This window comes from Acanthochromis polyacanthus, chromosome 19 (assembly GCF_021347895.1).
Source record: "Acanthochromis polyacanthus isolate Apoly-LR-REF ecotype Palm Island chromosome 19, KAUST_Apoly_ChrSc, whole genome shotgun sequence".
Classification (NCBI taxonomy): Eukaryota; Metazoa; Chordata; class Actinopteri; family Pomacentridae; genus Acanthochromis; species Acanthochromis polyacanthus.
The window spans coordinates 5,353,405-5,379,665 of record NC_067131.1 but is presented as its reverse complement, the minus strand read 5'-3'; the positions used below and the strand labels follow the sequence as shown (position 1 = coordinate 5,379,665).

Sequence of the window (26,261 nt, the reverse complement as noted above, 5' to 3'; positions counted from 1 at the left end):
CGGATTAAACCAGGAAGTGGAACTCTGCAGTCATTTTAAATCATCATTAATAGTAAATAAAATGAAATCATTTTAAATCATCATTAATAGTAAATAAAATGAAATCAGCTCCAAGGATTAACTTTAAAGCTGTAAACGTAAGTGCTTTCTGCTACATGTTCCGTCCAGATATGTCTTCATTTTGGAGATATTTTGTGTGAATAAAAAGATATAAAAATAGATATTATTCTCCTGCATAATATCAATGAAACACACAGTAGACTGAGGTACAACATTCAGACACATTAGAGGTAAATTTAAGACAAGAAAAATGTTATACTTCCTGCACTTTTGATGAACATTAGTGGTTTATTTTTACTCCTTTAAGGGACTTAGTAACCCAGATGCATAGAATAGAATAGAAATACTTTCTTGATCCTAAAAGAATTAAATTATCAAGAAGAAAGAGTAAATGTTCCACCACAATAGAAATAAATAGGAAAATCAAAGCTGAAAGTCGCGTTGGTCGGGTCCTCGTATCCTTACTGGTCCGCAAATCCAAGGCTATGGCTATGAAGGCATATAGGTCTCTGTTTGTCATCAGGGCTGGACAGGCTCGTTAGACAACGTTTCCTGTTTCATGGCGACATGTCGAAATCCCGCCAGCCGCCGTTTCCTCGCCCTCAAACACATTAAACCCTGTTTCCTGTTTCAGGCCCAGCCGGTTCCTGACGACACGGTGAAGAAGATCCTCGGCAACCGGGCGACCTTCAGCCCCATCGTCACCGTGGAGCCCAGGAGGAGGAAGTTCCACAAACCCATCACCATGACGATCCCGGTGCCGCCGCTGTCGGGGGAGGGGCTTAGCAACGGGTACAAGGGGGACTGTACTCCCTGCCTCCGCCTCCTCTGCAGCATCACAGGTATGGACAAATAAATACCATAAATAACAGAAATAACCCATTAAAAATAAATGATATTAAATGTGTACTTGACTGTTTTGTCTCTCAGGTGGAACGTCTCCGGCTCAGTGGGAGGACATCACGGGAACGACTCCTCTGACGTTCGTCAACGACTGCGTCTCCTTCACCACCAACGTTTCTGCCAGGTGGGAAACTACTCAGTGTTTTTATATTATTCTACAAAACGTTGGGTTTATTTACAGGATTATTCCATCTCAAATCATGAGCAGCCTCCTACTCGACCACCTCTGATGTTTTGGAAATTTTTGTAGCATAAAATGGGATATTTAACGTAGAATCTGAGAAGTTTTAGCTTTATAAAGTAATTAACTGAAAAACTAATAACACAGAAGTCAACAAGTGATATTTTCTGAACTATATGTATCTGAATGTCACAATAATGCAAAATAAAACATTTAAATGATGTTTAATATAAAATACTGGGTCACAAAAATGAAAAAAAACTTTTGTTTTTATTGAACTTTCAGGACTGATTGAGCAGATTTGACAAGTTGTGCTACAAATATTGAGTAAAATTTCACAAATATCTTTTTAAATATCCATACTTTTTGCACTAACACTTTCAGAAAAGTCAGAGATAGTCAACAATTCCAACATGTGGCCTTGTTTTAGACAGGTAAATCAAATATTCTCTGATTACGGAGGAGTCTAAATGTAATTAAAAAGTCTCATCTTTGAGCTCAAAATCACAAAAACACTGATAACGCAGAAGTTAACTGGTGATATTTTCTGATCCAAATGTAGCTGCAGGTAATAGTAATACAAAACTAAACACACGGAATAGTTTTAACATGAAATATTTGGTCCGAATAATGATTTTAAAAAGATATTTTTGTTGAATTTTCAAAACTGACAGAGCACATTTGATAGGTTTTGTGTCACAAAAACATAACTATATTGGTAGATAGTCTGATTCAAGAAGAACAGAGTTCCAATAATTTGTCAGATTTTGAATTAATGACATGATGAGAAATGACATTGAAAACTTCAGGTTTTTATCTTTAATCGTTTCTGAAATATTGTCATTTAAACCTTAAACTAAAATGTGTGGAAAAACCTGCTGAAAGTGGGTCGACAGGTAGTTTTTAAACAAGATTTATCTAAAAAAAATAGCCAATATATGAAGCTAAAACTCCACAGATATCTCTATAAATATCCATATCTTGTGCTGTAAAAATTTACTGCAAATCCGAGCTGGTTGAGGACGAGTTTCCTCTAAAAAACGTGCCGATCTGACTCCTATATTTACCGTCTGTCTGCAGGTTCTGGCTGGCCGACTGCCACCAGATCCCAGAGACGGTGGCTTTGGCCTCCCAGCTCTACCGGGAGCTGATCTGCGTTCCCTACATGGCCAAGTTCGTGGTGTTCGCTAAGATGAACGACCCGGTGGAGTCGAGGCTTCGCTGCTTCTGCATGACGGACGACAAGGTGGACAAAACCCTGGAGCAGCAGGAGAACTTCGAGGAGGTGGCCAGGAGCAAAGACATCGAGGTGGAGCCTCAAATATAGTTTATTCTGCGAAAAACCTGCTCAGTTCCCGTGATTTTGGAGCATAATCCATGATTATTGCACACTAAGTCACATTTTCTGACATAGAAAGCTGAAAATAATATTTATTGATGCTTTTACGGGGTATTTCTGCATAACAGAGTGCAAAAAAAACAACCTTGATTTGAAAGAAATGCACGTTTTTTTTAAACATTTTTTTAAGATTAGGAACTCATTTACCAAACATAATGGACATTTTTGTTCATCTAATGGTGAGAAATAACAAGAAAATGCATAGAAATAGGAAACTCAGCTTCATTTTCAGCCTCTAAAGGTCCATTCTCAGCAGGAAACCTCTGCTTTAGTTGTGTTTTTAACTGGTCTTTTGCTAAATATTACTAATTTCTACGGCTCCATGCTGCTGCCAGTTATAATCAGGTTCCATCCCATCATCTTTTATCCAGCTCTAATCGTTAAAACCTTATAAAACCCTGATTTTCCCGTGTTGTCGTGTCTCTGCAGGTTCTGGAGGGCCGGCCCATTTATGTGGACTGTTATGGAAACCTGGCTCCTCTGACCAAAGCCGGCCAGCAGTTAGTTCTGAACTTCTACGCCTTCAAGGAGAACCGGCTGCCCTTCTGTGTTAAGGTAGCGTCACGCCGCCTCCGGGGGATCAAACATGGAGGTGGAGGATGTAGAAATCCAAACTAAAGCTGCTAAAACTCCACTCACGTATATTCTATCCTCGTTTCCCTCCCCACATAACCCACTTCCCTTCATGTTGACCTCATGTCATTGATCGACCCGTTAACCTGACGCCAGCGATAATCAGTCCTCTCGCTTCATTTGCTGCTTTGCTGCTGTGAAAACTGTCGTTGCTGCAACACGACTGATTAAAACCTCAGCGGGAGGAAACCACGACTCACAGAGCAGAATCACACTCATTAGAAAACAAGTAGAAAACACACCAGTGGATCTTAACACTTCATCTGGATGTCGTCTCTACGTTTCTAGTCAGGGTGCAAGTTCAATTCATTTTTTTTTTTTTTAATTTTATTTAACCTTTACTTAACCAGATAATAGCTTTCCAAGCACTAAAAAGTCCCTAAAAATGGGCATTTTTGAGAAAAATCTCAAAACTTACATGTTTTCAGTCGCTTTTAGTAGTTCTCAATGGTCTTAATTTATAGTAAAGTAGAACCTGTCCTACAACTGTATTTCATCATATGGATGTGATCAGGGCAGGACTCTGATCATACATGTAAAGTTTCAGGCAGATTGGAGCATGTTCAGGACATTTACACAGCATTTGAAATTTCATGGCGAAGGATCAAAATTCCAGCGGCCGCCACGGACACACCCTTTGACTTTGGAAAAAGATTTTAATAACTTTTGAACATTAAGGCCTCCTGTATGTACTGGCCGAATTTGAGGTGAATTGGAGTTTCCCCCTAGGAGGAGTTCGCTCTAGAAAAAAATGAAAAATGGGCAAAATCTGACATTCAACGCAAAATAGCTCACTTCCTGTTGGGTTTGGAATGTGGCTGTCACTGACTTTTTTGTTCAGCCTAATGTGCTGCTTATGTGTACCAAATTTGGTAGATACACCCCCTGTCAAAAGTTGTAGGACAGATTCTACTTTATTTGAATGAGAAAGTGTCCTAAAACTTTTGACAGGGGGTGGTATTTTATCCTAAACGTTGATCTTATAACTTTTTGTCCTGTTCTGTGTCTTTCTTCACACTTATTCTTGTCAACATCTGCAGTAGTGTAAATAGTGACATCCTGAGTTAAAACGCCTCAAGAAACTCTTTATCCGCGCGCTCATTTCCGTGCTGCTGCCCTCCGTGTTCGTACTGAGGTGAATCTAAAAGAGACGGTAACGTGAAGAAGCCGTTTTGTGTCTGCAGGTCAGAGATCCCAGCCAGGAGCCCTGCGGTCGCCTCACCTTCCTCAAAGAGTGTAAAGCCACCAAAGGCCTTCCTCAGACGGCCGTGTGCAACCTGAACATCACGCTTCCCGCGGTGAAGAAGGTAAGGCGGCGTTGGCGCGTCCATCATGTTGTCACGTCCATAAACCACTCTCATGGTCAGGGTTAGCTTCAGCCCCTCTGGTAAAACTTATATACATGAAGACAGAGAAAGACTTTGGCCAGACTGCCGCCACCGTGTCTTTTATCTGTTTAAAGCTTCTCTCTATGTATATATGGGTTTTCTCTGCAGTGGATTCTCGTCATTGGCTGTTTCATTTTGTTCCTACCTGCCTTTTGATTTGGACGACATGCTTTGTGGCTGAGGGCTTTGTGTGATTATCAGGCTGGCTTTTTTTGTGGCTTGAGTTCATTTTGCTGTTTTTGAATGTCGGCGCTGAATACTTTTATTTTTTTATTTGTTTTTTTGGTGTGTTTTTTTTTGGTTTCTCTTGGTTTGCTAAAGTGGCTTCTCTTCTGTCGATCACTCCTTTTTCACGCCCTGATGTTTCTTTTCCCCTCCCTGCTTTCCATTATGTTACTCCCCCTGTTTCTGCAATGCATCTTGGGAACCAGGATATGGAGTCAGATGCCGAGGACGAGGTAAACCACACCCTCCCCACCATGTGCTGTCCTCTGCGCTAGATCTGCTCTTCATAGCCGCATTATTATTCTTATTCTTTACGCTTCTACGAGGGCAACACAAGCTTTCCCTGTCCAAAGCAACCTTTAGCCGCTGCATGAAATCTGATAGATATGAAGAGCTACCTGTCCTATGTCAAGCCCTTCCACCTCCTGGCGCTCTACAGTTTGTAGCTCTGGAGTTTATTTGTCCTTCAGATTTAAGCTCTGAACCCTCTGAACCCCAAGAAGTTTTCGGCATCGCGTTTTTGCTCACTGTGAGCTCATTTTTCACTAAAATATAAAGTCCTGCACTTCTATGGAAAGAGAGCAACCATGACTAGAAGTGGAGGAAACTCAATAATTCCCTCTGTGTAACTGAACAAAGTTATAATGTGAGAATTTTTTTTTTAAAAACAAGAAAAGTTGATTTTCTTTGATTTTTTTTAATTTCGCAAAAATAAAAAAAATAGAATCAACAAAATCACAATTTTTCCAAGTGCCTACATGTGTTATTAATACTGGGGAAAATGGTTACTCTACATATTACAGTTTTGTTTTATTTTTTTACATTTTTAATTAGTTTCCATGCTAATGTTCTATCTGCTCTGTGCAAACACTGCCTGCAGTTCAACCAAAATAATCCCAGAATTGTAATAAAATGACTGTTAGTTACTGCAGAGTCATTTGTGGCATCTCGGTTGTGCCAAAGGGTGCAGAATTTTTAGTTTTTTGCAGAATCTGGTTCATTCAAATTGATTATTTTTGGCGATTTTTTTTTTTAAACAAGACATGAAAAATCGTTATTTTAAGCTGAGATTTGGAACCCTTTAAGCTTCAGTGTACCGCCGGCGGTACACCTACTAATTTGCATAGGAATTTCAAGAATGTCCGACGGGTGCAAACGCGATTATACAAACACTATACACCGATGGAAAGCTTAGATTCTCATGAATCCGCCGGTATAAACCACTTTCAGATGCGATTACCACAGCGGGTGAGAAAAACACATTTGTCCGACAAAAACGAATATTCATCCATCCGTTCTCTATACACGGCTTCAACGCACACAGCGCGACTCACATTTCCGGGTTTATTATTACACACAAAAAAAAGATTCCACAAAAAACGGCCATAATCCAACCTTTTACATCAGATGACACAAGCCAGGAAACTATTTTGTCCAAAACATGTCCTGAAGTCGGTATAAAATCCCCGAATCGGTCGTTTTCAAGGAAATGCACCTCCCGATGCGCGTCCAATATTCCCCGTATTTTTCGTAATTTTTTTAATTTAAAAATAGAATATTAGCGATTTTTTGTACTGAAAACGGCTGGAATTGACTGAAGCTTAAAGGGTTAAATGAGTCTCCTCTTGGCCAGGTCGTTATTGAAAATGAGAATCTGTTCAAATTAACTTGCCTGGTTAAATAAAATAAAATAAATAAAACATTTTGATGAGTATTTCTGTTTTTACTGTAACTGACTCAGTCGTGGCTTCATGGTTTCACTGAAGAGTGCAGAATTTTTATTTTTTGCAGAATCTATCTCCTGCAAATGTTTTTTTGCTTTTTGGTCCATTTTTAATCGAAATGTGTAGAATAAAGTAATTTTAACAAAAAGAAATCGCAATTTCAAGTTTAGATTTACAACATTTTGCGGCTGGAGCTCAAGCACGATGAAATCCAAAGATTCTTACTGTTTTTTTCCATGGCCGAATCAGTCGTGACCTCATGGTTGTGCTGAAGAATCCAGAATTTTCTGGTTTTTGCAAAATGTGTCTCCTGCCAACACTTTATTTGTGGTACATTTTTAATCAAAATAGAGTAAAATGAAGTGATTTTGACGTAAAATCCTGATTAGAAGTTTAAATTTGGATCATGTTGCCAACAGAACCTGAGGATTGTCTGAAAATCCTGAAGATTCTTTCTTTCTTTCAAACCTGAAGATGGATTTGGGGGTTCAGAGGGTTAAGACTAATTATTTCCACCCATAAGTCCTTGTAATTTAGAGTTCATTACCTTAGAATGACTAACTCAAGCTAATCTGACTAGCTTGGAACAACAACACTCAAGTCGTAGCATCAGCACTAACAAAATAGAGAACTGAAGTGCAGTAAATACTCTTAAATGAGAATTTGCATTTAAATCTGGGCTTTGTTTTCCATGTAAATAGCCACTAATCCAGACTAGAGGGTTTGCTTTAATCTGACAGGTCCAAATGTTGCTCATTTGGCAGCACTCTGACATGCAGGGTGAACCAGAACTGATAGGATTTTGTGTTGTTTGCTATTGTTGCAGACTGAAAAGCCAGAGCGACGTCATACCTTTGCATCCCTAGCCTTACGTAAGCGCTACAGCTATCTGGCCGAGCCTGCACTGAGTGAGTCTGACATCTTCACTAACAAACCCTGTGATGACTATAAGAAGTTTCGTGGATAAGTTAGCTGCAGTTTTAATTAACCCTGTAAAAAAAAGCGTCATCAAGTATGTAGATGTGACTTATCTAATGTAATAAATGCATATTTCTCATCCCACATGACGTGCACTGTCCACATGCTTGTTTACAACATGGTACATACTTTTTTTGCATGGGTCGATGAGTGGTTTTTGAGTTTCTGTGCCATGCTTGCCCACGTTGTGACGTTCTCCTGGGTTTGTTTGGTTGATTTCCGCTGCAGAGTGAGAATGCGGCAACGACAAAATTTTCCTTTGACTTACCGGCACGAATAAAAAAGGTATTTTGGAAGGTGGTCAAAGTAAAATTTTCTTTGTATGTCATTTGTCCCCTCTGAGTTGAAGCTCTTTTTGGTTTTGCGATGACGTAGCATCTTCGTGTGGGACAAAAAAGCCCTGCATGTTCGAGGTCTTGGCTTTCTTTCAGGTGTTTTTTCTTTTCAGTTTTTCACAATCGCTGCTTGTCACCAGTTTGACGCTGCATGACAAAATGGGCCAAAATTTTAGTCTTGGAGAGCACATTTTGTCATATTTTGTTTCTTCTTTAAGAAAAGGAAAATGGAAACTTCTGCAGCCCTTGGCTCTATTGTATTTTAGTGTCTAAATTGTCTTTGAGGAATCTGTCATTACATGTAATTTCTGGACCAAACAGATAAAAGGCACTTTAAAAAGCGGATTGAAATCAGAGCCAGAATCCATATGCTGACTTAGAACTTCTGAAATCCAAAGAGAGAAGTTGTTTTTCTGTTAATCCTGGTGCATTTGTCTTGCCATTTTTCTGTTGTTAGTCTTCGCCATCGTCTTTGGAGTTTTACTTTGCTGCTGTTTGTGCTTCAGTTCAGTTTATTCCTTGTGTTGTTTTTTGCCGTTGTTGCTGTTTGAGTCATCTCCAAGTCCTGAATCACACAGGATCACAACTGTTTCTTTTAGTAACTCCATCTTCAGCCAAATATCTTACCTCAGCACATTAAAAACTGCTGTTTTTCCTTCTTTAATACTAGGACTGCATCACTGACCAACTCTTCCCCCTCTGGTCTCCTCTTCTTTCACATTTTTCCCCTTCCTTTTCCTCCCCTAACATAATTTTCTGTTACCTTTACTCTCCCGTATCCTTTGGTTTATTTTTCTACCATTCTTTCTTTATCATTATTTCTACAAATTCACCTGAAGAAACAGCAGTTGAGCGAAGCGCAACAGCAACAAGAACACTGCCTACTGGTTACCCTCACAAACCTGTCTTTCCAACCAGACCTTACCCACCATGGTCGACTGCTCCTATTACCGTCCCTGGCCAAACAAGGCCAGTCGGAGTGGGGGGTTCCCTCGTCTCTACCGATTCACCGGCAGGCTCACCAGCTGCTTCTCCACTGAAATCTGCCTGGCCCCTTTCAGCCCCTTCACCTGCATGCCCTGCAACCATCATAGCCTCCCTTGGAGCTCCACCACCAGCACCTTCCATGTCGTCCCCAGTTAAATCAGTCAGCGAAATAGCAGCTTCATCCCCCATCAGGTCTTATAGGACTATGCCCTCACCCATTAAAACTGTTGTCCAGCAGGGCCAGTACCCCGTCCAGGGGTCTGCCAGCCTCGTGTCCTCTGGAAGCCCATGCAAACCTGCCACAGATCCAGCTTCCATCAAAAACCTTGCTTCTGCATACACATCCAAAACATCTCCACTTCACTCGATATCCAACGGTTCTGTACCAGCTCCTGTTCCTGCTGCAGCATCGCCAAAGACGTCGTACAACATGTACAACTCCAACCTGCCTTTCAAAACTGCCCTTGGGTCCACAGACGTTACCCTTTCCCCCGTTAAAAGCATCTCCAGCTTGTCCTCTTTGAAAACCTCTGTAGATTCAACATTGTCATCCCGAGGGGGGAGGACATCCCTGTCGTCTCTCTCCTCAACCGGCCAGACGACCATTGCTTCCTCAGAACTGGCCACAATGAATGGACAAGTATCGCCAGTTAAATACCCATCCTCCTCCTCGACTCCGTCCTCCCCTTCTTCTCGCCTTCTCTCAGAGAGAAGCAGCAGCCTCCAGGAGAGGATTCAGGCCACCACCCAGGCGGCGACATCTGGTGTCAGTGCAGCCATAAACGAAGCCATAGACTCGTACTCCGTGTCGGGTTATGGCACCCTTAAATCACTATCCTCCTCGCGCAGATCTGCAACTCCAAGTTCTGCTTATAGTTCTCTGAGATCTGTAACCGTCCCACCAAACGCAGCAGTTTCATCTAACACAATGACTGTACCCGTTTTTTCTCTGGTCAACATCATCCCAGAGACGCCCGTCAAACCCGGGCCCGGTTCTCTCAAAATGGCTCTTCCCAACTCCCCTCGTGCCTCAGCCTCAACCTCATCTTCCTCCTCGATGTCTTCCTGCATTACAGCCACAAAAATAAAGTCCCAGTTAAAATCCCCCCCGTTTATCACGCCGCCCATCATCCACCCGACTGCAGCGTCCAATCAGGAGATACTGAAAGATGTAGCAGACATGAAGGAAGATCTTATCAGAATGACAGCAATCCTGCAGACAGACACACAGACAGCAGCTAAAACTGTCCAAACATCACATACTGGTACTCCTAAAGAGGCTAAATTAGAGGACGAGGAGCCATTTACTTTAGTAGAAAAAGTGAAAGAAGATTTAGTTAAAGTTAGCGAGATATTACAGAAAGATATCATGAGCGAGAGTAAGGCCACTGCAGGTAAAGAGAGAGCTTCAGAGGATGAATGGGAGGAGTTTTCCAAAGATGAGATTGAAGAGGCACAAAGATTCTCAGACTATTTCCCTCTCTTTGATGAGAACACGCTGTTTTTAAAACACCAGGCCATGTCGAGCAAAGACTTAGAGCTGGCAAAAGTGGTAGATTATTTAACGAATGACATCGGCGCGAGTTCTCTCTCGAAGATGGCCGAGCTCAAATGTAGGCATGAGGAGGAGGCAAAGAGGGAAGGGGAGGAAAAACAAAAACGTGTTCTCAAACCATCCATGTCCATACAAGAGCACAAACTCAAAATGCCTCCACCAGTCTCGGGCATGATCAGGTCTCCATCAGAGAAGGATTTAAGCAAACTGGCTGAGTCCTATCAGGGGTCGGACACGATACTAGAATCGCCTGAGGACTTGTCACATGAGCAGGATAAGAGTCCTTTGTCAGACAGTGGGTTTGAAACCAGAAGCGAAAAGACACCCTCCGCCCCTCAAAGTGCAGAAAGTACAGGACCCAAACCTTTATTCACTGATTCGCCCATTCCACCTTGTGTAACCGAGACCAGAACTGAAGTGGTCCATATCAGGAGCTACGACGATCCCTGCGAGCCCGGATTCATGGACGAAGCTGCTTCTGCTCTCCCTGCTTTAGAGCCAGATGCAGCTTCGGCCAGCTCCATGAAAGCACTGCAGATGAAAATGCCAGAAGACGACGGCATGATGAACAAAAGCGTGTGTCTTAAAGAGGAAACTCATATCACGACTACCACTAGAATGGTCTATCATAAGCCCCAACTGACGGACGGCGCAGAGATGATCGAGGAAGGCATGTCAGTTAGAGATATCATGAAAGCTTTCCAGTCAGGTAGGGACCCTTCTAAAGAGCTGGCAGGTCTTTTTGAGCACAAAGCCAGCCAGGATTCAGTCAAAGGTGATGAGCTGACCCCTAGATTTCTAGACCGAGACATTAAATCCAAACCCAAAGTCGAAAGGATAATCGAAGTTCACATTGAAAAGGGGCACAGCACAGCAGAGCCGACGGAAGTATTTTTCAGGGAAACCAAGAAACACCCTGAGCTTTACGTCTACAAAGGTGACCGTGGAATAAGAGAGCTTACCGACTTTGATGAGGCCCAACAGGAAGAAGAGGAGCTTACTGCCGAAGAATCACTGCCCTCCTTCCTGGAAACATCTCGCGTTAATACCCCAGTGTCGCAGGAGGAGGACAGTCGGCCAAGTTCTGCGCAGCTAATAGGAGATGATTCATATAAAGCTCTCAAACTACTGAGCCAACACTCGATAGAATACTGTGATGACGAGCTATCAGAGATCCGTGGCGAGTCATACAGGTTTGCTGAGAAAATGCTTCTCTCAGAGAAACTCGATGTGTCGATGTCTCACTCTGACACAGAGGATTCAGCGATAGCAGCTGATAAAACTCGCCACCAGGTTTCCGAGGAGAGCGGTAGTCGTAGCGCTGAGCATGGGAGCCCCAAAAGAGAATTTGGCTCTAAATCCTCAAAAGATAGTTCCCCTAAATCTGGTAAATTCATGCACAGGGATGAACCATCTCAGTTTGATAAGGTGACAGTGCTCCATTACTCCACAGAACCAGGTAGCCCAAAACATGCAGTTTGGATGCGATTTACAGAAGATAAACACGACAGGAGCAGGGATAAGCTGCTTTATGAGGATAGGGTGGACCAAACTGTAAAGGAGGCTGAGGAAAAGCTCAGCGAGGTATCACAGTTCTTCCGTGACAAAACAGAAAAGCTCAATGATGAGCTGCAGTCCCCAGAGAAAAAGCCGGTAAGACGAGAGCTAAAGGAGCCCAGATCCTGGCCTAGTTCAGCTTGCAGCAGTCCCGAGAAAACCCAGCAGAAACCGAAACCAGTAGAAGAGACGTTTAGTAGAAGCAAACTCAGGGAGCCTTCAGTTGGTAAAATGTTTGGCAGCGCCTCAGCAGCTGAAAAGAAAAGCTCTAGCTTACCGAGCAGCCCACAGAAAAGTATTTTCTCTCATACCAGTGAGGATAAAATCAAACAAACTAAGACCAGTGAGTCTGAACCATCTTCTCCTGCAAAATCTACATCCAAAGTCAGCGCTGTGAGGATGAAGTTTGAATCTGAGGCTCAGAAAGTGAGTAAAAGTCAACCTAGCCCAAGTAAAGTTCCTCCTCCAGTGCAGCCAAAGCCTTCAATAAAGAAACTACAAGAAAGCAAACTTCCAGTTTATCAGTTCTTTGCAGGAGGAAAATCAAAAGTATCCGAAACGTCAGAGGAAGGGAGCTCGAAAAAGGATGTAGAGAAGGACACAGATGGAAGCAAGTCTGCTTTGATATCACCATCTAAAGTCCCCAAAGTAGAAAAGCTGCCAAACAAAAACATCCCAGAGGCCTCACCACAAATTAGTGAAACTAAGACTGACAAAACAACTACTAAAGCGAAAGAAAGTCCTTCCACTGTTACTCAGGAAATTAAAGAAAGCAATAAAGGTCAGAAACTTCAAACACCTGTTGTTCATGGCACTGCTAAACTTGTAGAGAAAGTCAGTGAGGCTAAAAAGTACCAACAAATCACAAAAACTGAGAGTGCCCCAGCCAAAGAAATAATAGCCGAGGTGGCCAAAAAAGATGACGAGGAACCACTAAACAAAAACCTCAGAAAAAAGACAGAATCTCAAATTCCCATAAGAGCAACATCCCTGTCTTTAGATAATGACCTAACGAAGAAACAGACAATCACTAAACCCTCACAGATACCTACGTTAGCTAAGCCCAAAAGTCCTGAGATGACCCCTGTAAAAACTGATCTAACCTTTGAAATTCTTGATAATGCGCCCAAAGATTCCAACTCTAATAACCTTCCGAGCCCCAGAGATGTGCTGGACAAAGTCATAACCCCTCCAACTGCTGTAACAACCAAAGAGAACTTCAAGGGCATCAAAACGTTGCCGGTTTATGTCAGCGTCCAGGTGGGCAGGCAGGCAGAGAGGGAAGCTAAAGGATCACTGTACACAGTAAAACAGAAATCCAACTCGGCACTCAGTCCCATAAGCCCAGATGATGACACACTAGAACAAGTTTCTTTTATAGACAGCTCAGGGAAAAGCCCCCTTACACCAGAGACCCCCAGCTCCGAGGAGGTCAGCTACGACCTCACGTCCAAGACCCCTGATGGCTTCATGGGATTCCTGACAGGGAAGCCAAGCCCCATTATGGAGGTATCCGAGGAATCAGAGGAAGACGACCAAGGAAAGAGCGTTTTCTCTTTTAAAGAGGTCCTACCAGAAAGCAAAACAAGCCAGGCAGACCTTGCTAATGCTAATAAAGATGAAGCAAAACTTATTGATAACCAGCAGGAATTAACTGATAATTTGAACCAGAAAGAAACAAATGGTGTGCATGATGAAGCAGCAGGGCAGGAGCAGCAGGAAGTGTCAAAAGATAAAGGTATTGCGTATATTGAGTTTCCTCCCCCTCCTCCTCTTGACTCGTCTTCAGAAATGTCAGACCCAGAGAGAAAAGGTTCATGTGCCTCTTCAGAGACTGAAACAGAAATGATGGAGGTAAACTTGCAAGAAGAGCACGACAAGCATCTCCTAACCGAGCCAATTATACGTATACAACCCCCTTCACCGGTGCCACCCGATGACGATGAAGACGAGGACGAGTCGATCTTCCAGCCGATTCCTTTTAAGAAATTCGCTTCCAAAGTTTCTGAGGAGGAGGACAAGAAGAAGGAGAAGGAAAAGGCTTCTAAGCCCAAAAAACCTGACAAAAATGGTAATAACAAAGACATTAATGGTGGGACCAATGGCTCCAATGGTTCCAGCAACGGTTCTAAAGGTTCTAATGGCAAAGGAGAGGACTATGATTATGAGCAAAATGGAAATGACCAGTCGATAACGGACTGTTCGATAGCCACAACGGCTGAATTTTCTCATGACACAGATGCAACAGAGATAGATTCCCTTGATGGGTATGAACTTCAGGATGAGGATGACGGCTTGTGTGAGTCAGCAGACTTACGGTTGTTTGGTCTTCCAGACAGCCGGAGAGACGTTTGGGCGACAGACACTTATCGGTCTACCGATCGCTCTTTTCCTCCAACCAAACTGGAAGTTATTGAGGAGGAGAAAACCCCAGAGGAATGTCAAAAGGACACTTTGAAAAAAGATTCACCTCTAAATGGTGGTAAGCCTGACAGTAAAGAAGGAGCCACAAGTCAGGAGCAAAAACCCTCGGATAAAGAGGGGTTTTCAGACACTTACTTTAGTTATAAGTTAGAAGAGGAGTTTAATTCTCCTTTTAAGACTGTTGCTACTAAAGGGCTGGATTTTGACCCCTGGCCCAGTAAAAGTGGGGAAGAAGAAGTCGTTGACATGGGAGGGACACGGGGAAGCAATGGTGAGCCTAAGCCTTTCGGACTGGCGGTCGACGACCAGTCTCAGGCGACAACACCAGACACTACCCCGGCCCGAACACCAACAGACGATAGCACACCGACGAGCGAGCCAAACCCATTCCCCTTCCATGAAGGGAAGATGTTTGAGATGACGCGCAGTGGTGCGATTGACATGAGCAAGAGGGACATGGTGGAGGAGAGGCTCCAGTTTTTTCAGATTGGTGAGCATTACTTCTCGGCGGGCAGGTACAGAGTCAGGGACTTAGAGATAGATGCCTCTTCAGAGTTTAACACTGAAGATCCCACAGATACCTTTTCAGTCCCTCGAGTCTCCATTCAGACTACTACTGTCCAATTAGAGATATCAAATACAGCTGGCAGCTACAGCACATGTAGAGACTCCAATACTGAGCCTAAATTCTCCACTTTTAGAACAGGTTTCAAAATGTCACCTGATAAAACCTCAGATGCTTCAAACAGCACTTCTAAATGTAGAAGCACCTTTGATCAGTCTAATAATGCAACCTCAGGAACTGTAGATAGTTTTTACTGTGGAACTTATACAGATTTTTGTCATTTTAATGCACTGAACATGGCAGAGCTGAATATTACACCATCATGCATGACAGATCATTATTATTATTCAGGTACATCTGAGCAGAGGGACTATTTGGTTCAGACCCTGGAAGATCAGAACTCACATTACCAAAGCACAGCTACACAACACATTAGCACTTCCCAAACGCAGAGCAGCAATACCAGTAGCAGCATCCCTAACTCCCATTATGTCCACTCAGTGGTCTTTCAACCTGGCAGCATTGTGTTTGACCTGTTATCCTCTTCAGAACCGACTCTGCAGGAGGTCATCAGGATAGAAGCATCTTCCAGCCAGTTAGAGGACGAAAGCAGGGAGGGCAGGGCTTTTCCTAATGCAGCAATAATGACCACTGAAGCCAAAGAGGTCAAAAGCCACGTATCCAAGTCCAGGTTACCAGTGAGGGTGCCCAGTGGCAAACTATGCAGTCAAAGTCGGTCAACGACAAAAGAAAAAGCACAAGAAAAAGTTGTGAAAAAAGCAACGTTTAAAATCAGGGAAAGATTCGACCCTTTTGAGAATTTATTTCCTAAGTCTAGAATCCCAGTAATGAAAGCCATTAAATACCCTTCTTGTTCCCAGGAGCAGAAACAGGTTATAACTAAATCTGCAATTAGCAATAGGATCATTAAAACCGCCAGGAGTAATAAACAGCCAGCTAAAAGCAGATCCAGCGCTGAAGACAGATACAGCGTAATGAAAACCTCCACAAACAAGAGAAAAAACAGCACAGTGGTGTCGAAAAACCTTACATCTAAGTCAGCGAGTAGGAAGGTATTAGCCAAGTCTTTGGACAAAACCACTCCCAAGGAGGCTGGGAGAAAGTTAGAGGGGAAAACCACTGAGGATGAAGAGAGCTGCAACCTGAACACTACCAGGAACACTTCCCTGTCAGAGCCATCTAGAGCTTCTAGAAGTTCCTGCCCTTCACGCACCTCTACCTCTACCTCCACCTCCACCTGCACCACCACATCAACACCATCTGCTAGAGATGTGAGAGCTGAGGTTGAGCAAGCCAGCAGTGAGAGGAGGATGATGATGAGGAGGAGGAAGAGTAGGCGGACGGAGGAAGGGAGTCAGGTTGATCAACCGATCGCGGCTCCTGTCACGGAGACTAGTTTGTAAACCCTTTCTAAACGTCTTCTGCTGTACTTTATCTTTCTCTACGAGATGCATGCAGCTGTTGTGGGTGCCTTGTGATGTGACGTTGTGAGTGTAGCTGTCATTTCTTCTTCTTCTTCTTCTTCTTGTCGTTCTTGTTATCTGTGTCCTGTGATGTCCGATGTAGAGGTAAATCCTACGACACGGACCTGGATCAGGCAGGAGATGTTATTTGGGCTAATATCAGGCCGTTAGATCTCTTAGGAAACGGAATATCTTGTATTATAGTGTTCAGCTAGTGACAGCAACGTCTTGGAGAGAAGGTACAAGAACCACAATTTCAACATCAGCAACACCTTTTAGTTGGTTTGCACAAGCACACTTGTGAGGCTAAGCTAGGTGAGAGTATGCATTCCTGTCTAGTTTCATTTCACACCAAGATGAAGTTAGCATTGCACCTCACTGTAAGACACACCACTCACCTCCACCGTAGACACACCTGGGACCTAGACTGTTTGGGGAACTACAGCCTTGTGTTTGTTTTGGTCTGCTTGCCTGGTTTGTAGATATCTTTTGATGGTACTTTTCAAAACTCTATGAAAGCGATTCATCGGCTAAACGTGGCAATCACGTGAATGTCAGCTGCACCTGGTTTTTGCGCCTTGGTGGGTAAATTCGGTGCAGCTGGATTTGCATTTGGTTTCAAGTTGAAGCCATGAATCACTTTCGTCGGTGAGAGGGAATGTTGCCTGACGGTAGATTGTGTTTTGTTAGTGACGTGGTATATAACTACTACTCTAAACTTTTACTACTAATACTACTGAGCATCAAAAATTTCAGAGTGAAAATGTGATTTCTGTTTTTTTCTTTTCTGGCCTCACAGATCCTCAAACTTTAGATTTTTTTGGTATATTCCACCGTCTCACTGTTGCTCTTTAGTAGCGTTTGCTGGAAAGTGGGAAATCCAACAAAACCTGTAGCGTCCAGGTCGATTGGTTGGTCAATATGCTTTCATCTGACCAAAGAAAAAAGGATCTAAGGAAATAGCGCTTCATCAACAGCCTTCCAGGATTGATCCACTGTTTAGCAGCTGCTTGTGAACACCCGGGCGTTTTCACAACTTTGAACTTACGCAACCTAATGAAGACTGCTATTTGTTTACTCAGAGTTAGCACCAAGCTAACTTCCATCATGTCAAAAAAGCTGTTGATGTGGCTGCATTTTCTTTAAATAAATAGACAAAAAGTTGAGTGGGAACTTTTCAAACAGTAGTTTGCATTTCAAAACCCAGCAACCAATAAGGCATATCGTCAATTAGTCTGTTAACTGAAGAGCAGATATGATCTCGGTCATGTTCTTTGGTTGACTATAGCCCTAGATTTATATAAGTCTACTTAATATCCAGAACATGTAAGCTTGTCTTGTAAGGATGGGGCAGAGAACCCTGATAAGTTTAGTAAATAGAAGATCAGAAACAGAAGACAGCCTCGAGAATAGTTTGTCATTTTGGGAATGAAGCTTCGTCAGTCATCCAACATGTGGCTCGGCACTTTGATTTTCGTACAGATTCAACAAATAAAATTCAATCCATTAATTAGTGAGCTTAAGAGGTGGTGTTAGGTCTTGTGCTAAGCTCAAATAACTGTATTCTGACTCTAGTTTCATACTGGACAGCCAGATGAAGATCGCGCTAAACAATTTCCCAAAACGTCCAACTATTCATTTAACAACAGAATCCGGCATCGAAACTGAAATGTTGAGGAGAGTCTGGCCAGAAAAGTGAGACCTGAGACAGTGAGCTAAAGTTAGCCTTTGTTTGTTGTAACTCTGTGTTTAAAATCAGAATTACAGCATTACTTAATTACATAGGTATCCATTAGCTTGTTATTCAGTGGGTCTTATGGTTAAACCTCATTAACACCAACAGTCAGAAACAGACAAACTTTCAGTTCACCATCCCAATCTGTTTCTTTCTTTAAATGTCATTGAGGCCCTCAGGGAGCAGATTTGTGTGTCTTACTGAGAGCGACACTTAATTAATTTGGGAATTGCTGCCATGATATCGTGCTAATTGCTTGTATCCTGCCCTCCACTGCTTCCTCGTTCAGGCCCTCAGAGTCCCTGTGAGAGAACAGACCTCCGCATGGCGATAGTAGCCGACCACCTCGGACTCAGCTGGACTGGTGAGTGCAAAATACACCACAGGAGAAGCATGAAGTGATGAAAAAATACCGTCTGCAAGGTGAAGTTTAACCACCTCCTCAGATATGATGCCCATTTTGCAACAACAAGAATTCTTTATTTGAAAGATCGTCTGAGTGGATGAATCGGCTGGAACTGACAGTTTTAGTTGTACAGTGTTTGCTGCCATCTGGTGGATGTTTGCCATAAAAACATCTTAACTCCCGAGTACCGCAGTGGCTTTTATAGTCACATACATCATCAGCAACATCAAACGGATGATAAAACTCAGACAGCACCTCGACTTTTGTGTATATTTTCCAAAATAAAACACACTCAGCTCATGATAGCAGATTTTAGGGAGGGTGAAAAATGCATGTAGAAGTAAATGCATTGGTGTTTTTAATGACCTAATGCTTGTGTGGTTGTGTTTGGGTGCATTTTAAGAGACACAGCGAGAGGATTTCTTGTGTTTATTGTACTCGAGCAGCGATGAGGGTGTGGCCACTGCAGTTCAGTCCAAGCACTGCAGCACTGCCCAGCATGTCTGAGGGTGTGTCCGCTGTTAATGTGAAATATTCCACTACAGTTGCAGTGGCGTGCCGGTTTGTCCAGTTAGGTTCACTTAGCGAGCACCCGACCAGCTGAGAGGAGGAATCTAATCCATATTTAATGTGTGTTCCTGTTGCAGAGCTGCAGTGAACATTTTGTCCTCGTGGTTTTTAGATTTACGGCCGCTGTGCTCGTCTGCACAAGCAGCATTTCACCCCTTTATTATGTTCAGACTGTTAGAAGTGGTTTTTATTTCAGTGCTACAGATTAAGCAGATAATAATACGCAACCAAGTGCAGCTTGTAATCAGTTTCATGTGATTTGGAGTGCATAATCAGTGCTGCAGACCTGGAATCTAATTTAAGAGCCCTTATGCTGCTCATTTAGAGGTTCATAATTTTATTTTGGGGGACTACAGGAATGTGTTTACTTGCTGTAATGTTCAAAAAGGGGAAATAATAATGGACTAGGAGGAAGCTGATCAGTCTTTGAGGGTGTGCTAAGCTAGCAGGCATTATGCATATGTAACATGATGACATTATTAAGTAACATCAGAAAATCCTGGACTTACATTGAGGCATTTCTGGCAGGTAAGAAGCATAGCTTCATGTAAGATGGAATAAGTCAGTTTTGCATCGCCTTTGGACATAAAAAAGATTTATATGAAATCTTTAAAATGCAAAGCTTTTCGTATATCTTTACTTGCTAATTATTTCTGCTGTTTTGTTGCATTTATCCACATTTTACTACCAAAACTAGCATCTGTGTGAGACAGCGACAGAGTTTTTGCTATATATTTGTATTTTTGGCTCTTGATAAAGAGGTTTTAACCACCACCTTTGCCAAAGTCATAAGATCTGAGAATGAAAAGCAAATTTTCATTTACTCAAGCATAATTGACAATTTTTGTTCATTAAATGGTCACAAATGCATATATTTCTGTTGCTTCACGCCCATTCTGAGCAACGTAAACCCCCAAATATTGCTGCCTCACTGTCAGTACAGATGCTAATAGCCTTGTAATGTTAGCACCGTGGCTTAACCATTAAAAAAAACTTTCTTCTAAGCAGAAATGTAATGTTTTTGTGGTGTTTCCTGTATGTTCCAGAGCTGGCCAGGGAGCTAGATTTCTCTGTGGAAGAGATCAACTTCATCCGAGTGGAGAACCCCAATTCCCTGACAGCACAGAGCTTCATGCTCCTAAAGAAATGGGTGCACAGGGACGGTAAAAATGCCACAAGTAAGTAAAGCCTGTGTGCTTTTTGTTTACAGATGGGTGACAAATTAAAGGAAAAACTAACATGGAGTGTATCAGGAAAGCGTTGGGGCCACCGCAGTCTCTGGATCTCTAGTGGACGTATGGAGCTCCATTTCTCCAGAGGATGTTCGCTCATTTGGTTGGATGATGGTTGTGGAGGATGCTGTCTAATATGTTCACAAGGATTTTTGTTAGACATGAGAATTGTGTACAAATCGCCTTTAACCTCTAGCAGCGTTGCCAGAGTGCATTGAAGGGAATCTTACGTAGACAATGAATGGAAAGCATTGAAATGATGGATCCTGTTGACGTGTATTACAACACATCGGTCTAGAGTCTCAACAAAAGGACACAACATGCCAGCAAAAAAAACCTACCAAAGCCACCATTCCTTCATTGTAGGGTCAATGGTTCAGGATTTTCCTTTGATTTGTCACCTGTCACAAAGATTGTCCATTTTACCTGTTACTTACACTACTGTTCAAAAGTTTGGGGTCACCTCGAGTATATTTCATGTTTTCCATAAAAACTAACACTTTTATCCATGTGCTAGCATAACTGCACAAGGGTTTTCTGATCATCAATGAGCCTTTCAACACCGTTAGCTAACACAATGTAGCATTAGAACACAGGAGTGATGGCTGCTGGAAATGTTCCTCTGTACCCCTATGGAGATATTCCATTAAAAATCAGCCGTTTCCAGCTAGAACAGTCATTTACCACATTAACAAGGTCTATCTTTAATGAAAAAAGAATGCTTTTCTTTCAAAAATAAGGACATTTCAGAGTAATCCCCCAACTTTTGAACAGTACAAAATATATAAGCAACACTTTTGTTTTTGCTCCCATTTTTTGAGATGAACTGAAAGATGTAAAACTTTTTCCACATACACAATATCACCATTTCTCTCAAATATTGTTCACAAATCTGTCTAAACCTGTGACAGTGAGCACTTCTCCTTTGCTGAGATAATCCATCCCACCTCACAGGTGTTCCATATCAAGATGCTGATTAGACACCATGATTAGTGCACAGCTGTGCCTTAGTGTTGCTTTTATATTTTTGTTGAGTGTACTTATTTCAGATGCAAATTTACAGAGAATATTAAGTAACATGAATGGTATAATCATTGTTTTTGATGTAATTTCTTTGTCTTTCTCCCCTCCAGCGGACGCTTTAACCGCGGTGCTGACTAAGATCAATCGGTTGGATATTGTGACTTTGCTGGAAGGGCCCATATTTGACTACGGTAACATTTCAGGCACACGCTGCTTTGCCGATGATAACGCAGTATTCCCGGATCAGTCCGATGGTAAAGTGTAGCCCACCCTAGCTGAACTCTCAGTCTATCTCTCAGTCTATCCCTTCACCCTTCTTCACCTCCTCTCTTAGCCAGACAGTCAGACCCGACTGTGCAAAACCAATACAGAACCAATCGGGCTCCAACTAAACAGTGGAAATTCATTAAGAACCCAAATGGCTTTAATGCTCCGGACGGTCAGGGACGTCTTTGTTGGGCAGTGCAATTTATTCAGTCTATGGAGCATTAACGACAACTGACAGATTTTTATCAACTGCAGGAAAATTTGTACCATTTTGGGTGCATGAAACTTATAGTGTGTCCCTGTTTTTGTAAAAATGTACAAAAGCATGATGAAGGCAGCGAACGCCGGCTCCGTTCCATCTCACAAATGTACTGATAACCTCGGGATCGGTGAATTTGTGAGACGGTTCAGGGCGCTGGTTTGGTTCAACAATAGTTATGTTTATGTGTATGTTTGAAATTTTAACCCCTTTTGCAGATTTGTGCGGTTAAAATACATAAAAACATAATTATAACAACCAGTTTCTAACAACGGCATGTTTGCTTTAAGCAGTATGGCAAGTCTTTTTCCTCTCTCCCTCTGTATTTTCTCTCTTTCCTCCTAAGAAATGAAAATGAAATGTGGCTGATTGTGATGGACCCGCCGAGGAGCATTTCAGAACTTTGATCACGGTGTGTCCAGGAATTAGTCCGTACCGTTCAAAAAACCCCACTTTTTTTTATCACTTTTAACACATGTAAGTCATTCTGCGTCACTTTACAGACAAAAAAGGATAGAAAGTGGTTAAAATTACCTCAATCTATCAATCAATCTTTATTTATTTAGCACCTTTCAGACGAATCAAACGCAGCTCAAAGTGACGGGAAAAACGTAGGATGTTAAAAATAGAATTAGAGACTAATGAACGGCAGAAAAACAGACAGAACTGGACGAAATTAGACACAGGAAGTGAAGATAGTGAAAGATAAATGCAAAATAAAACAAGCTATAATGTGTTTGGTCTGCAGTATTGTTTAGGTGGACCCAGATTATCAGTGTTTCACCTGTTAGTGGGTTTATTCTGGTGCCTGATTAGTTCAACAATGAGCACATTTTTAATCTGGTTATTCTAAGCACATTATTTTTCCTGTGAATTTTTACTTGAAACATGTCGAATTAAATTATGAAACCACATAGAGGAGTTCAAGTACCACTGGAAAATTGAAAGCCCAATGATTATTTCTGTTTCTCCAGTTTGTAGCGTTGATAAATTTTGTATTTTTTGGTGATTTTTTTTTTGTAAAAATATTGCTATCAAAACTGCTGGTTTTAGGATTCAGAGGGTTATATGGACATTTTTAAACATTTATTTGGTGGGTTTTCATGTTTTTGTGCACTAAGAAATGCAGATTTTTTTATTTTTTTTTATTTTTTTTACACAATCTGGTGCAAGCTGATTATTTAGGGCGATTCTTTTTAAATGAGACTCGTAGAAAATCCTGATATTAGGATGAAATGTCACATTTTAAATTTAGATATGGTTAATCATCCTGACAGAAACACGTGATTGGCCTTCCTAAAGTTGAACATATGCCAGTTTTGTTCTGTTTTTATGGCTTCTGGCTCAAATAAATGGTGTAATTGTGATGATTTTTAAAAGATAGCATGCCTTTCTAACACAGACGTTTGTTTAGATGGTTTAAAAGCTTCTTAATGATTCAGTTGTAGTAATAATTACTGGGAGCTTATTTTTATACATAAAGTCCATTTTTAGTTGATCTTTCTCTGCTTGCCTGAAGGATTTAAAGTTAAATGCGGTATTTTTGAGAGTTAAAATGTTCCTACTTTAATTTGAATATAGGATCTGAACTCTTCTTCTTCCACTACATCAGCTGCATACATTACATTTTTAACAGCTGCTATTAGCTCCTCATCATATCATTTAAGAAAGATATCCAACCGGAATACTCAAGGACACTTTAAAGCAGAGTTCTGAAATGTTCTTCATTTCCAGTCTGTCTGATTTGGTTTCTTAAAGTCGTCTTAACACAACGATCAGAGCTCCTGTTGCTTTAAATGACAACAGAATGAAAATGATCTTTTTGTAAAGATGATTTTAAGTGAAACCAACATTAAAGACTTTTTATTTTTTAAATATGTCTACAAAATGCATGGCTGTTGCTTTGTGAAGGCCTGCCTGCTCTGGTGTTGACTCACAACGATACACTTTTAACACTCTTTAAACGGGCGGATCCTTTTCAACGCATCCATGAGTGTTTTTTGTTGTTGTTGTTTTTTTTTGTTTGCCTGATGTCACTCACAGATGAGCTGAAAATGAAACACCTTTTTTCAAAGTGTGCAGTGTATAATGCTGCTAGCTGTACTGTTCCTGTCATCTCCTCTGAGCCTCCCAGCCTCCAGCTTCTTCTGCTTTGAGACCAGCAGACTCCCGCCTCCTCCTCCTCCTCCTCATCTTCCTACTCTTCCTGCTGCTTCTGAGTGACTAACTTCTACAGCAAATTCTCTTTTTGCCAGCACTGAGCAACACTAACCGGCTAATTTCTCACCTGTGGCTATCTTTTGCAAACTTCAGCAGCTTCTGGATCAAATCCTAGCTTCTGCCGCTGACTAGATTAAAAATAGAGCAGCTTGTTAGGGCTGACAGCTGAACTCATGTAGGCGCTAACAGGCTTTAGCTTCTTTGATGAGACTTACTGATGTTTCCTGCTCCAGCTGGATGATGCTAACAGATATCTGCCCCCTAAGGATGGTCTTACCCACTGCATGGAGACTAGAGATGTGACTAGGATGGTTCATCAACTATTTACTGTTAATAATTTAACAAATGCATGTCTGACAATGCGACCTGTCCAGGGTGTCCCCTGCCTTCGCCCGAGTCAGCTGGGATAGGCTCCAGCACCCCCCGCAACCCTAGTGAGGATAAAGCGGTGTGTAGAGAATGGATGGATGGATGGATGTCTGAAAATGTGTTGTAGATCAGCTGTAGTACTTGGGTGCACCACCAGTTCAACACAGGGAAAACACTGGAGGCTTCAGAGGATGTTTCTGAAATTCAGTGGTTACAGATTAGACTGTAGCACCATGCACATGTGTCAATGACAGTTGGACGGATATAGCACAGGATATCTGGAGATTTTACAACTTCCCACTGTGGTTGGACACCGTTGATAGAAAACATGTACAAAATCCAAGTGGCCACTCTTTTAAAGATGAATTATAAAGGAGTGGATGACTGGGATTCTTCTCGTAGTCTTTCTACATAACAAGCATTAGTTTTAAGCATGATTTGTTTGACTAGACGGAAGTTTGTCAGGTGCATCCTTGCATACACAGAAAGCATGAAGTGGCCTTAATATTTTTGCATAAGTCCCTTCTTGCTTAATGTGGCGTTGTTGATAGACTACTGGAACTGGTAAGACCTTTTTTCAGGTTTCCTGTTGTCAACATGGCTTCAAGGTCAGGATTATGTTGCTAAATACTGATTCCATACATGGCTTTGTATTTTTTTTGGAAGTCTGTCTACATGTAGACAAGACCCTGATGTATTGACAAAAAAAACTTTAAGGTTGAGATTTAATTGTTTGATTTGGCAAACGTAGATCTGTTAAACTTCCCCCTCTTTGGTGTAGAGCTTTATTTTAGAGACGGTTTCCATGGGTGGATGGAGCACGAGATATCTGGAGATTTCAGAACTTCTAACTGTTGATGGAAAATTTGTAGAAATCCAAGTGGTCACTCATTTAAGGATGAATTCTAAAGGTGTGGATGACTGGGATTCTTCTCGTAGAGTCTTTCTATAGAACAAACATTAGTTTTAAGCACAATTTTGGCATGCTTTCGACAGTGTTTCGTCCGTGGTTTTGCCTTTTTTTTTCTTGCATTTTTTGAGAAATCTATCTACGTGTGGACTGGACCCTGAAGCATTGACAAAAAATCTTTAAGGTTGAGGTTTAATTGCTTTGTTTGGCAAACGTAGATCTGGTGAACTTCCCTCTCTCTGCTGTAGAGCTGTACTTAGGGTAACATTAGAGACTGTTTCCATGCAGTGGATTAGACTAATGGGCGTCCAACGCTTTGGTGACACATCGTATAATTTCCCATTAGTCAGGAGTTTCTCTCAGCTCTGCAAACTTTCTTCGACTGCAGTTATTTTGACCATCAGAAAGATGCTTCTGCTTTTCGACTAGGAGGCCTTTTCTTGCTTATCGGCCGAGATAAGCAAACCATCCGATGCTTCTGCAGCTTCGTAGCCTTCATCAGTCACATTCATTGTCCGTGTATTAACCTGTTTCATGCTGTTTTGTGTCTTCCATCTGATTCCTGTCTAACGGTTGTCTTGTTGTTTTGTCTTTTGTGGATTGTGGTTTCACTGCTACAGCTCCAAAGCCTCTTAGAAGTCCTACGTTCCCCCTGTGTCCCCAAAAGTCTCATCCCTCCCCTCTGTGTCTCACCTCTCCTTCCCCGTCTGTCTTCGTCTTCCCGTCTCCCCCATCCTCACCTCCCATCTACCTCCTTCCCGTCGCCCCCGTCCTGCCTCACCTCTCCACCTTGCCTTACTCCCCTCCTCTACCATCCTCACCCCGGTGTCCATTTCGATGCTTCTCCTTCTTCACGCCGCCTCCTCTTCCTC

General features: G+C 42.0%; 1 protein-coding gene across 1 annotated transcript in view; it reads left to right on the top strand.

Annotated features, from left to right (window-relative positions):
- The window catches only part of LOC110954653 (ankyrin-3-like), a 185,263-nt gene that overhangs the window by 145,931 nt on the left and 13,071 nt on the right, over window positions 1–26,261 (top strand). The window contains 9 exon segments of the mRNA XM_051939494.1: window positions 695–902; window positions 991–1,087; window positions 2,225–2,453; window positions 2,973–3,098; window positions 4,361–4,483; window positions 7,340–7,421; window positions 18,423–18,497; window positions 20,156–20,287; window positions 21,475–21,618. Coding sequence (XP_051795454.1) covers window positions 695–902; window positions 991–1,087; window positions 2,225–2,453; window positions 2,973–3,098; window positions 4,361–4,483; window positions 7,340–7,421; window positions 18,423–18,497; window positions 20,156–20,287; window positions 21,475–21,618 — 1,216 coding nt within the window.